Source organism: Haliaeetus albicilla, chromosome 2 (genome assembly GCF_947461875.1).
Source record: "Haliaeetus albicilla chromosome 2, bHalAlb1.1, whole genome shotgun sequence".
Classification (NCBI taxonomy): Eukaryota; Metazoa; Chordata; class Aves; order Accipitriformes; family Accipitridae; genus Haliaeetus; species Haliaeetus albicilla.
The window spans coordinates 40,776,090-40,789,874 of NC_091484.1; the positions used below are offsets into that span (position 1 = coordinate 40,776,090).

Below are 13,785 nucleotides of genomic sequence, written 5' to 3' on the forward strand. Positions count from 1 at the left end.
ACATTAATTTTGATATGTTTTGGCGTGTTTTGTAATTTGAATAAATAATTTTTAAAAGTCTGTATAAACACTGATGATTAAGAGAAACATTTTAGATGACATGTTTTTAGGGGTTTTTTAATTGAAATAATTTAGTAACTTTTTGAAACAATGCTTGCTATCCATAAACTGCTCCTCTGAAAACTGAATATTTGTATTCAGTATCTGTTGCAAGTTAAAAGGTAAATGAATGTCTTATGACTTGAAATAGGGTACAGTATTCTGTTCAACTGTGCTATGTTTTTTTTATGAAATACTGATTTTAAATTTATCAAAATTTTTGAGATTGGGGTAGTCTTGCCACTTGCTCACGTGGTAGTGAATAGTCTCACTGCTAAAGAACTCCCGAAAGTTTGGTTTTATTTTGAATATTTCATCTTCTAACTGAACATTCATTATAATCAGTTTATTATATGAGTATTTATTACAATCTTATTACAGATGACTCTGCTTTTTTGTACAGTTCTGGTTATAGTGGTGTACTCCTATGTTTGTGTAACACGTTTTGCCATGTTTTGCCCGTCTCCAGTCTGGATGTAACTGGTGCTTCATTGGCAGTTCAGCTAATGATAGAAGCATATCACACTTAGACTTTTATCTTTGCCTTGTATTTCTAGCTAGATAGATATGACTTATGTATATTAATGGCAGATGAAGCATGGCTGAATTGAGGCTGTTGCCACTGACAGTCTGGTGAAGAAGTACGTTTCATTGTGAATGTTTTAAATGTTATTTTTTTAAGCATTCCAAACTCACAGGTTTGTATACAGGAAGAATGGCAATGCTGATGAAGGCATGACTGTGTAAGACAGACTAATTTATGGCAAGATGTGGTAGAAATAACGTCATGTGTTAGTGTTAGAGCAGCTAATACGGAAGGCAAAAATTTGTAAACTCTCAGGTGCGCAAACCTCCTTATGTCTAAAAAGAAGCAGCTGACTTCAAAGCTAAGTACTCGGGGAGAACAAGAAAAGTTCTCTGAATTAGAATGGCTATGTTAAATCAGACTATTTAATACAACGAGTAGTTGACCCCTGCCGTGCTGAAGGAGGTTGTTAGTAAGGTACATGTTATTAAACATCAGTTAAGTTTTTCCTAACGGAAACAGGTTGGTATTTTATCACCTATGGAATATGGAGGAGGTCATGGGGAGAGAGGATGATGGGCTATAAGCAAGTATCTCTACAGAGTCCAGTGGAGTTCTGTGTTGGAGCCCATAAGCCTATTTTTCGAGGGATTTTTGGTCTCCATTGAGTAACTGGGCTGGCAGGTCACAGGCATACTGACAAGCTGCCTTCACTGGAAAGCAGACTGGATTCATTCCATGCGTGTGCGCTGGTCGGTGAGGAGCAGACCTGTGATGCTGTCCTTGCTGGCGCGTGAGGGCTCTCCGTGCTCGCGTACTTAAGGAGTTTATATGCCTGTCTTTTCCTTGGGCTCATGGGTGGATTAGTGTCTCTTTTCATTACCCTAACTAGATAAATGTTTCATATGCAGCCTTAATTATTTTTTCATGTGTATTAAAGAATAGTTGAACTCCCAGTTCTGGGAGGGGTGCTTGGTCTTTGGGTTTTTTAGCCCTTCATCTTTGGAGGAAAACAAAAAAAAAAGGAATAGATAAAAGAGTCACTTCTAGCTTTGACTGAGCTGTTGTTAGGGTTTAACAAGATAGCCAGTATCGAGTCTTGTAATCTAATAATTGAACTTCAGATTTTTATTACATTTTTATTGTTTCACATTGAGAATGTTTTTAAATTGCATCTTATTTATTATGAACAATGTTAGTAGGCCATTACAAATCAACCACAAACCTGTAAAGAATTAATCTGTCTCAGAGTAAGATCCCAAGTGTAATCATAATTGTTTAATAGTTCTCTTTGCTCTTTGTTAGAAGAGCTGAAAAGAACTTAAGTATAAAACTGTAAAGAAAATTGCTTGGACTAAGGAGTGACAAGACTAATAGGTAGTGATTTTTTTTTAACACTAATCAAATGTATCTGTAAACAAACACAAGTAACTGATTAAATCACTGTGCAAGTATCAAAAGTAAATCTGTTCAGCTGTTTAAAACTGCTCTAACCGTCTGTAAAGTAAATTATAGCTCTTATATGTTGTAAAGGCATGGCATTTAGGGAGTATTTAAAAAAGAGAAGGTGGATACAGAACAGAAGAATATAGAAGAACAAACTTACTAGAGCTGATTTCATACAGTGTTATGGATGTAAGACAATGTAAGTCTGAAGCATACTGTGGCTTAACTAAGTGGTGGCTGCTAAAACTACAAAGGCTGGTGAGGTCATTTTGTGCCTGGTTCTCAGTTTGAAAGGCACTTGGGATTGTACCTTGGTCAGATCGTGTAGCAATGTCTGAAGGACCATAAAAATAAAATGTTAAATTCTGGCAGCACAGTTCAAAATAAGCTTGTAATTTTTGTGAAGGCAACATCAACAGATGAGTCGAAAGGTGATTAAGACAATATAGCAAAGAGAACCAGAGCAGCAACTAAATTCCAGCAGGAGAAAATTATAAAAATCTCTTTCAGCAAAGTTGCTGGTTTTTGGTTTTGTTTTTTTTTAAAGTAAATTCTTTCAGGTTTCTCATTTATTTATCTAAGATATCAGGTAGTTATGAACACTTCTCTATGTTATGTAACCATAAGACTGCAGGTAAACACTGAAATGTTATTTAAGTGGCTAGCAAGTTTATATATGTTTTTCTCCAAGTTACCATTTGCACGTTTTTCATGGTTATGATTTATAAATTACATAGGAAACACATGATGTCTATTTGCAATCATAATACATTTTGTTGAGCTAGTACAAAGAGTTGTTCAAGGTAATTCTGTATTTTAGAGGTGTTTTATCATATGATTATAAGATCGTAATAATTTGACATAAAAGTGTGCCACTGCAAAAGTGGGCAGTCCTAACTTCCCTCAGTTCCTGGCTGCTTGTTTCCAAGAGCTTCAGATGTTCTCCTCTTGTTAAAAAGCAGTGAGAGATGATGGCGCGATCATATCAGCACCACACTAACACAGGTGCTGGGACAAATAAAGAACAAAACCCTCAGAGAATACCGCTGAGAGAGCATCCTTTCGGAAACAGTCTGGGTGCATTGGTTTGAAGGAGATGCCTAACAGTGGTGCAACTAGCTTTGTTTATTATTTAGTATTTTTTTTTTTCACATAACTTAGTAGGAAAATGAAGCAGATGGATAGTATAGAAAACTAGAAGGGTCTTCAGAATCCTAGTCCCTTTTCATTTATTGACAGTAAACTGAAGGTATAAACATATATGGTCAATGCCATGCCTTGTAAGAACCAAAGGAACAGCATAATTAGTGATTTCTGAATTGATAATATACCAATCCTGAAAGTGTAGGTGCCTTCTATTCTATTCTGTTCTGTTCTATACCAATTTGTGTTTGTATATTTCTTTTTAAATATAATTTTCTTGGAGTTAAACAGTTAAGATACTTGTAAACTAAGCAGTTACAGTAAGTGATATTTAAAATTCAGATGGCAGTCATAGGTAGCTACTTAGTGTGCTTGGGCAAATCAAACCTATTTGGCTGGCATAGTTCTTTTGTGCTGCAAGTTAGCTACATCTCTTTCAAGCTGTTAATAAATTGCTGTACAGTGACCAAAATGCAGTCTTGACAAATGTACTCTTCTGCTGTTAATGCACTGGAAAGGTCGTTTTTCCTTCTTACTGCTCTGACCATAACGCCATCTGCTTTTCACCCTTTTACTGGCATCCTCTTATTCATCGCAACAAATATTAGCTTCCAACACTCCTCACATGAACTTCAAACATAGTTCTTGTTCACTTACGTGATCGTGATTTGAATGCCATTCAGCAGCTTGTGATGATGAACCGGCGTCACCTGCTTCCTGGGTTTTCAGTTCTGTGCTTTCTCCCCTTTTGCCCTTCGTTTTTGGAAGAACTTCTTTGTAAATATTCACTAGCTAGCTGATTACGTTTCTTCAAACGCTTCTTAAACATCATCTTTCTAGAAAGCTAATATAAATCTTGATAAAACTGAATTCAGCCATCATACCAGTCAGTTTTGTCTTATTCTCTCTTTTTGTATGTGTTTGCGTCCCTCTCTCTGCTCTCTTGTACTTGTCCTATGATTTCTGACAAAGTAGTAGTTAAAAGGAAGTTTTTCTATGATAACAGGTCCTGAGTGCATAAGAGTGATGATGGGTCTCACCTCAGCTTTGCTCTATAACCTTCGTCATTCCCCAAGGACTAGTATCAGTTCTCCCTGGAATCAGACTAAAAGATGATTTGGGGAACCTAGAAAAAGGAAGAAAAAAGGCTCCTGCCCCACTTTACAGTCTGGCAAAACCACACTTGGACTTTTATTTGCAGTGTGACGGTTGGAGGTGCTACAACAATTCTTTTGGACTCCAAATAATAAAACATTTGAATCAAAACACTGTTGTTTTGCTATTAGGCATCTAATGGTGATGTAATGCCTGGAAAATAAGGAAAGGTTTTAAGCATTTTTGCTATTGACTTGTGTGATTGAAAAATAGCTAAAGAAACATTAAAGTGTTTGTTTCTCTGTTTTTTTCCCTCCAGATAAATACCCTTCAGTTGGAATTTACTATTGCCAATATGTATCATTCTGTGTCTGAAACCAGTCACCCTTTGCAATCAGAGGAACAAGAAATAGGCATTGATCCCTTGCAGAGTTATTTGCACAAGCCAGGGGAAGGTGAGTTTTGTATTTCTGTACTTTTTTGACTTTATACCTAGAAACCTTATATAAGTGCGTCATGATAACTGTACCTGTCGTAATTCATTTAGTTCTTTCAATGAAGTTGAACAGGGCAACTTAAAGAACATTTCACAGAGTATGTGTAGAACACTCTGACACTAATGAAAACCACGAAAAGTCAACTTTCAATTACAGACAGAAACATTAGCCAAATGTTTAATGCGCTGTCATCCTTTTTTAATCATAAACCAAACACTGACTTCAGCATAAGAATATTGAAATGCAGTGTGGCTTTATGTTACTTTCTCAAGCATGAGCTCTTACAGTGCTTTGGTTTTAGGGATTTTTCTGTTTTCCTTTTTTTTTTTTTAATTCTGCAATAAAGTTCAGTGGATGAGATTGTGCAAATAAAAAGGCTGATTTCCTTGTTTGTTTGTTTGTTTGACTTAGCACTTATATTCGTATGTGGTAAAAAAACCTGGAAGTTGAGATAGAATGAACAGGCTTTAAAGGCAGAAATTGCTATGGAACTGAAAGTAAATTAATTAAATGCAGTATTTGGAAGACTCTAATGAACAGTGAGAACAAACTGCTTGCATAATGCAATGCATGTCTGTGTTGCTTGTCTTTTCTACTTATTTGCTAGTAGTGACAGTATAGTTGGTTTGAAGAAAGTGATAAGCTTAACGAGAAAGCTCGTCCTTGTCATGAAAACATTCCTCAAGTACTCAGTTATACACAGTGGCACCTTAACTACCTGTAATTTTCCAGTCATTGAACACATGTACCAGGAGGGCAAAATAAAAAATTTATTTTAAATTACAGAGTTGAAACAACTTTGTCACATTTCCTAAGTCCCTCACCCAGATCAACTACTCTGTGTGGGTGTATCTGTCTATAAATCTTCTGTTTACTAGTGCTTATTAAAAAAGCTATGTCAAGTTTTGCTTAGTCAGGTTTATTACTTCAGTTTGTAAGAAGCTGATGTTTTGCTTTAAAATATATTGGTAAAACTTCATTGTCCCTTTGAGCTAATTTTTTTTCATTTTTTCTTCATTGGCTTATAAAGCTTTTTCAATGTTAGAAAATGAGAATGAACATCTAGGGGGAAGTATTTTAAAACCTGACGATTAAATGAAATAGCTTTTCTAGGTCAGTGTTACTCTTCTATTATATTTGACGTGTTAACGATATGGAGTCATTTTAGTTTGATAAACTAAATGCTTTTTTCTACATATTTTTAGAAACTTGAAAATAATCTTTTGCAATAACCTAAAATAATCATTTTTCAGAGGAAATATAGCTTGCTTCTAGTCTACCCCAATCAAGAAAAAGATAAGCATTTCTTCTGGGTTTTTTCCTTAAAAAACCACTGGTAATTCTCTCAACTCTGTTTCAAGAAAAACCAAGATTTTTACCCTCTTAAAAAAACACTGTAAATTAATTTTACCCTTTATTGTGCCCAGAAGCGATTAGTTACCTTAACTGAAAAGGTTTCTCATTTTTATCCCAACCTTAACATTTCTATGACATACAAAGTTATTAGTATTGAATTGATGTTTAAAAGTGCCATTAATTCATTTACCCCAAATGTTCATTAACAATGTAAATGTATGCTGATGTTCTATGAGACAAGGAAGTGACTAATGACTCTTCGCACTAACAACACTTAAAATGAATAGAAACTTTAGATAGCTAATCTTGAAGTAATCAAGACCCTCATTCAGCTTGGCATCTCTGTATGCTCTAAAACAGCTGTCAACTGTTAAAAATATATACACAACACATACATACGCACATGCGAAGATAAAGATATGTAAATACATGGTTCCCCAAGTCATAAAGGTTACCAACTATGGTACATTTTTTATGTTCTATCTATGTAAATATTTTATATAAAGCATCCATTTCATCTTCATGTTGGTTTTTTTTTTTACTGTGAAACACATACTGCATTTTAATTTGAAACTTTATATATCCAACATAAGTCTGTGAAGTTTTAATATATCATTTTAAATGTTTAGATGGTGTTAGGTCGTTGTGCATCAAAGTATACAGTCGTTCCTGTCCATGCAGTCTGTCCATCATTGTCTTCACAAAAGTACTTCAAGACAAGGTTTTTCAACTCTGCCTCAAGTTTCAGGCATGATACAGAATCAACTTGGTGAAAATCTTTTATCTTCAAGTCTTCTGTATCCTGTATCATAGAAATATGGAGGAGAGGTGGTCCATCAGTCGGATGTTCTGTGCGATACTGTAGAATATCAGGACATCTGAATTGTTTTTTGAAGCTGTGCTGAATGCTTAAAGTATTACCTTGGAGACAAAGTGATAGAAGTCTTCACCGAGATGAAGTAATAAAAATAAAGCACATCACTGATAAGGATGGTGAAAAAAAATACTAAATCATAGAGCTAGACAGATTTGTTAATCTACATGAAGTATTGTATTTTTAGTATGTGCAACTGATACCAAAACTTGATGGAGAACCAGGAGATGTCATGTCCAGTTGGAGTTTTGAAATTCTCCCACAAGGCATTTTCATAATATGAAAGAAATCTCAGAAATACATGGGTTATACTGTTAAGTATAGCTGGTTGGAAAACTGCATGCATAGACTACTTTCTGTTCATTCGCTGTCGCTTGGAAGGATATACTGGATGGGATTCCAGAAGTATGTTAATTGAATCTAGTAGTACTCAGTGCTTTTATTAAAATCTCTGTGAAGGTATAGAGAGCAAACGTGGTTTATCTGGGACAGGGTTGTTAGCACAACAGGGGCAGACATACAGTTCAAAGTATTCTTGAGATTTTGGAGAAGTGGCCTGAGAAGAATAAGACATGGTTCACCAGGAACAGCTGCAAGGATTAAAGTTGCAAGTGCTAGGCAGGAGACAATTACCTAGCTGAACAAATAAAAGTAGAGCATTACAGATGAGGTGAGTGTCATTTGGAGAAAGATCTGGGTGTTCACAGCACTCCAAATTTTGTGTAACTGAGGAACTTTGAATCTTGAGTTATGATGAGCCATGAGAATGTGCTTGTTTGCAAGTTTAAAAAATTTAGGATAGGCTGTTAACTATCAGACAGTCAAAATCTTTTTTCTATCCCTTTAAAATATTCCAAAAAAACAGATAAGATAGTATTTCAGTCTTTTTCTAATGGTTGATTTGGCCTGTGTTATTTTCCTTGTGTCTGATTTTTTTTTCAAGATAGAAAAATGTGCATTGCATATATGCACTCATATATGCTTTTATAAATAACATTTTTAATAGTTGGTAAGAAATTTGTGGCAGGGATTCTCACTTTTGCAATCTGATACTTCAAATCGAAGATTTGAGTTCTTTTAAGAAATTTTAATTTTGGATTTTACCTTTTGAATCTGGTTGTATTTTACTTTATATGCATGTATGTATATGTGCATTGTTGTGTTTGCTTTTGACTATAGTAAGTTGATGGTATCTTGCTACATTTTCTGTTCTAAGAATCTTCATGATATTCTTCATTTTATTCTAACAATATTTTTGAACTATTCCCCCTGAAACAGGGAACTTTATCAGAGAAACTGATAAATCTTACCTTTTTTTGTCTCCAGCAGAGACTTTATAAACCCTGAATATATGAAGAGAAATTTCAGAAACTTTGCTCTTCTACCTTCTCCCTGCATATTGCATCTGACAAACTATTTTGTTCATTTCCAAATGGTTGAGGTTTATATTTAATTGAAACGGGATAACTAGGTTAACTGTTTCTGAGCTGCTGTAAATTTTTACTCTAAGTTTCAGTGTTCACCACATTGTGACACAAGTTTTGAAGAGCATAGTAGGTAGTATTCCCATTTCATTGATGTAATGAGAAAGTTGATCCTCTAAGGACACACTGGAACAATGCATTTAATACTCTTCAATTTAATTTGCTCAATATCACAATTAATACAATTAAGGTCACTCGAAATGAAACTATTAACGAATTGGGTAATTTACTTTAACAATGTCAGTGTGTTCTCACAATTACATTTGCTTTAATTAGTGTACAAGCCATTACTTAATAGCACACTTCACATAGAAAAATGTAATGTGTTCTTTGTTCTTAATAGAAGAAAAGGGGAAACCTTTAATGTGTCTGAGTGTTTTGGATTTGGAGTTTGGGGGTGTATATTTCATGTCTAAAGGCTATAGTTGGTGGTGAGGACAGAGAAGGCTGATATAGCTCAAAGGACAAAGATAACTACTGGAGTGTGTGACTGAAATTAATTGAGTTAAGATAGATCAGTTGCCCACCTCATACTTACTTACCATTGCATCCCTCCTGATTCTTAAGGCTGCCATGAAAAAATACAAGGGGTGGTAAGAGAACATTCATATTTCTATTTTGACCATATTCTGTGTGTTTCCATTGCTCATCTTTGGAGAATTTTGCTGTTCCAGTGTTAACCTCATAACTCTGATCACTAGAAAGTGTTACCATGTAGAACTATACCTTACATGGAGTTTGAGATACCTGGCTTATATCAGTGTTACATAGAAAACATGTAGTAAACAGGGGAATTAATTAATAAAGTAAATGCCACCTTCTCTGGACCTAACAGGACCCAAGTGCTATCAAATAATTTCCCAAATCTTAAGTGTTATTCACATGGGACTGTGTTGATCTTGGGTACGTCCTTTCACATTTGTTCCAGGGTTAAGTGAATTTTTGCTGTCAGAAAATCGTATTATCTCCTAATCAGTCAGTAGCTCTTCCGTGTTATGAGTTGGGGTTTTTTGCGCTTATGACCCCCTTCAATCAGGGAGACAATGCTAATGCAGATTGCCCTGTGTGGTGTTTATCTGTCTCTGTGTTTAGAGATCACTTCCACAATTACATTTAAAAGAAACAACCACAGAGGTCTGGACCTCTCTGTGTGAGAAGTACGCTCCTAGGTAAAAGCAATTGAGACTGCAGATATAGTGAGTTCTTGAAGCCTTACTACTTTCTTATCAGATGTTTTTTGATATTGTATTGTATGACATCATGCGTGTCATGTAATGTGTATTGTTTCATCTTCTCTCCAGGAAGGGACATGTACATGAAGTATAGTATTGTGTTTTTAAGAGTCCTTTTAAATATGCATGCTACTGTGTGTTTTCATTAAAAAGACAAGATTGGAGCAGTGAACCTCTTTGCATTATATTGGAACAGAAGGTGCTGAGGGTTGTGATTGTTTTTAACGCCTTTGGGATTTCATGCTATGGTTTGCACCAGGCCCTGAGAATGCCCAGTGTCCTTCACTGGCGAGTTTTACGCTTCAGGCAGAAAGCTTCAGTGTGCCCCACCAGCACCGTTGTTGCTACTGGTCCTCGTTGCTGCTGGTCTCCTCCTGGGCTTGGCTTTTCCAAGGTATGCCAGAGGAGAAAGAGCTGTCTTCAGTCTGGTTCACTTCATATTGGATGAATAAAAGCAAGAATGGTTTTTACATCTTCAAACACGATATGCTAACATAACAAGCGTTTTAATATTCATTTATTAATAATAACTACTGTTTAGCTTGCTTTTAATTGAGCAGCAACAGGACTGTAGTGACAAAGGCTATTGGAGCAACACAGTATGTCTTGAGCTAACTCAGCCTGTCACTAGCTCCTTCCCCACAACTCTTCCTTTTATCTTCTCTTTTCTGTATTAGAAATACGTTGTTATTAAGAGATCAGTTAATGGAGAAACTATGTGTGTTTAAAAATACATATATTTAGTATAAAATTAGTTGAAAATAGCCAGCACACAGTACATTTTTTGCTTTAAAGACTGTATTTGTATTTGTACGGGTGTTGACATGCCCTTACAAATTTGCCAGTTGTGGGCCCTTTGGTTTCGGCGCCTTGCTGCAAATTCGTTATTTAGGAACTGCAGGAGTATTTTAAATGACTTCAGCTGTGGGAGCGAATGTGAGTAGTTGACACAGTCTTGTGGGTTACTGGCTTCCAGATTTGGATTTTCCTCTCCAGAATTGGTAGCTGCAGTTTTTTTGGTGCCTTCACGTGAGCGGCACATTACATCAATTCTAGTTTGGAGGTTATACTATGGCGTGGGTAGCTGGCACAAACACCATGTAGGGAAATTGCCTTCAGTGGTTGATAAAGCAGATATTAAAGAATACCTTTTGTCTGTTGAGCTAAAAGAAATCTAAAATGTTAATTTTGAAACTTCTACTCTAATTCGGTGTATGAAAATAAGACCATTCTCACTAATGACATTGGCACACTACCTCGGTTCAGTTGTCTCAGCTGGGAATTTCCAGTTCTTTCCAGATACAGCCCTGCCTGAATACTGGCATAAATCGCTTGTCAGCCTTACGTCATTCTTCTAATAACTCCTTGTGACCCTACTTTGGGACAAACTGATTTCAGCGTTTCTTTTTCTTTTCCTAGCTTTTCCCAAATCCAGGTTAAAGCTCAACTAGTTGGTTGTCATCTCGCTTCCTGTTATACCTGTGGTATAATAGACATGGTATAAAAGGAAATGATGCAAGTTGAATGAAGAAGAAAGGGGTTTTTACCAAATTTTACATACTTAGAGGAGCTTCAAATGCCAAGTAGAAATTTCCATTTTAACTATAGTAACTTACTGAACAACAAAATTAAAACAGAATAATCTTTTTTAATACAACCTCTGTAAATGTAATTAAGAGTATGTTAAAACTAGCTCATTATTAGAAGTTATACAGAAGCTAACGATGAGAATGGAATCATTCTTTGAATATTTTACTCAGACTTGATACAAAAATATAATATGAAGGTTACTACCCATAAACACCTCAAATATTAAGTGTTTCCAGGCAATGATGAAATTATGTTAAATGGCTATATCTCCTACATACAGAAAAGGCAGATTCTCTTAATTTAAAAAAAATTGAATCGTACAAGTTTGATTGTACTTGTATATGTATAATAAACAACTAGTAAATCAGAATTCTAGCTGAGGCCAGCATGATTGGTACAGGATAATAATTAGATGTTTGAGTTCACTTCTGTCCTGACGCACAGAAGGTTGTAATTTACAAAGCAGTCTGTGAATTGTGTGCAGCTAGCTGATGTTACAGACCTCTGTATCTGAGATTAAATGTATGTTAAAACATTTTGAAAGAGTTTAACTGCCACAGATTTGATTGTATTAGAAATTGATAGCTCTATATAACAGAAATATGTCAGCACAGACAGGATCTTTCCTGTTTTTCATATATGTGGACATTTATAAAGATCTGGAATTCCTTATTTTAAAAAGGGAATGGTTCAATCTACTTTCACTTAAGTGCCAAGTGATACTGCAAAGCTTCAATTTTAGGCTTCCGATTGACTAATAAGCCTTATTCTTTAGCCTCCTTGGGTACCCGTGTCCTTGTCCTCTTTGGACGTGGAAAACTAAGAGGTGTGGAAGGTGAGAGATAAAGTACCGTCATATTTATTTTAAGTGGTAAGAAATTATCTGGCAAGATGTGTATTATTTATTGACAATCTGGCCTTTTAACAAAGAAAAATAGGCCTATGCTTAGGTTGCCACTGCTACAACCGAAACAGCTGATACTTTAATGAACAACATACTGAGGGCCATCCAGGACATAAGGCAAATTAAGCAGGTTACAAACTGCATATCTTCTGTTTAGGTATAGGAGATCTCCCTGGCTCTGACAATTAGCTCCGCTGATCAGGCAAGCAGACAGACAGAAACAGAAGGAGGCCATTTGTATCAATTTGAGGAACAGAACTAGTAATGAAGTAAAATATCCATACCAGGTAGTTTCACCTCAGCTTTGGAACAGATATTTCTAACTGCTGGTTTCAGCTTTGTAATAGCAAATAAATAAATAAATATGTGCTGCTTAACAAAAGCTTATTTTCTGTTGTTTACAAATCGAGAGCAAAGGAATAATAATACTTCTAACCTAGAGGTTTTTTTAAAAAAGAGAAAACATTTTCTGGACATACAAGCAAATATGAATCTTGGTAACCTGACAGCTTTGTTTAAACGTTGAATTTGAGTTTCCTTTCATGAAAATCTTTTCAAAGTACAGCAATTCAGCTGTGAAAACCTGAATACATTAATGATGACAAAGAACCTCTGGAATGAGCCAACATTTGTTTTTGTTCTTGTACAACATTTCCTGATGAATTGCACATACAAAAATGTTGCAGGTTATTTTAATTTTCTTTTCTTACTTTGATAATAAATGTCTCTACTGTTTACCTTTTTGGTTAAGGTACCTTATTATTACTAATCAGCTTTAATTATTTATAGCAAAATTACTGTGAAAGATGTTTCTTTGATGTTGGAAAAAGTCAGGGACCTGATCCTGATCCTATTATAATTAATGGCTATGTTCCAATTGACTGTAAAGGTAAGAAGCCTGAGTGCCCTTATTGTCTAAGGGAAGCAGTAATTTAGCCCAAGGTACTGGATTGTAGTTAGTTACCTGGAGTTCCTCAATTTTTGGAGTGCTCAGATTTCAAGCATTTGGTGTCAGAAGATTTGGCCACGCAGTGCATATAACTGACTTTTAGAAGTCCTGGTCTTCATTTTACTTGTAAGATACACAGTAATTGAAAAAAGGCTAAATATACAGGATAATGGAAGGATGCCTTTATCTCTAAAGAAAATTGAGTGCTAAAATGGGGGGAGTGGGAGACATGTGCGTGGCCTTGCTGCTTTTGTCTTTCTCCACAGTCAACAAAATAGCAAACTAACCCAAGTCTAAACAACGCTGGATAAGGAACATCATGTTTCAAATGCATGTATGTGAGCCTATGCTTAAATCTTGCTTTGTATAAGTGAACTATTGCTAGGTTTTGTTACTAAATATTTTAAGCTTGAGATTTATATGGATGTACATATACACACACTCTATGACAAGATGGAACACTTCTGTCAGATCTAGAATATCTTTTAATTATTCGTAAGTATCCCTGTTCAGCTTTTTCATCATGTCAGATGTTTAGATCATTGCATCAGTAATCATGTGACTATAATGTTTCAACTGCAGTACAAATG

The 13,785-nt window shown here is 35.4% G+C and overlaps 1 protein-coding gene across 3 annotated transcripts in view; it reads left to right on the plus strand.

Annotated features, from left to right (window-relative positions):
* The window catches only part of TBC1D5 (TBC1 domain family member 5), a 328,348-nt gene that overhangs the window by 126,339 nt on the left and 188,224 nt on the right, over positions 1-13,785 (plus strand). For all 3 annotated transcript variants that reach the window (XM_069772151.1, XM_069772135.1, XM_069772143.1), the window contains one exon: positions 4,629-4,764. In XM_069772151.1, the coding sequence (XP_069628252.1) occupies positions 4,629-4,764 (136 nt within the window). The remainder of the gene's footprint in view (positions 1-4,628; positions 4,765-13,785) is intronic.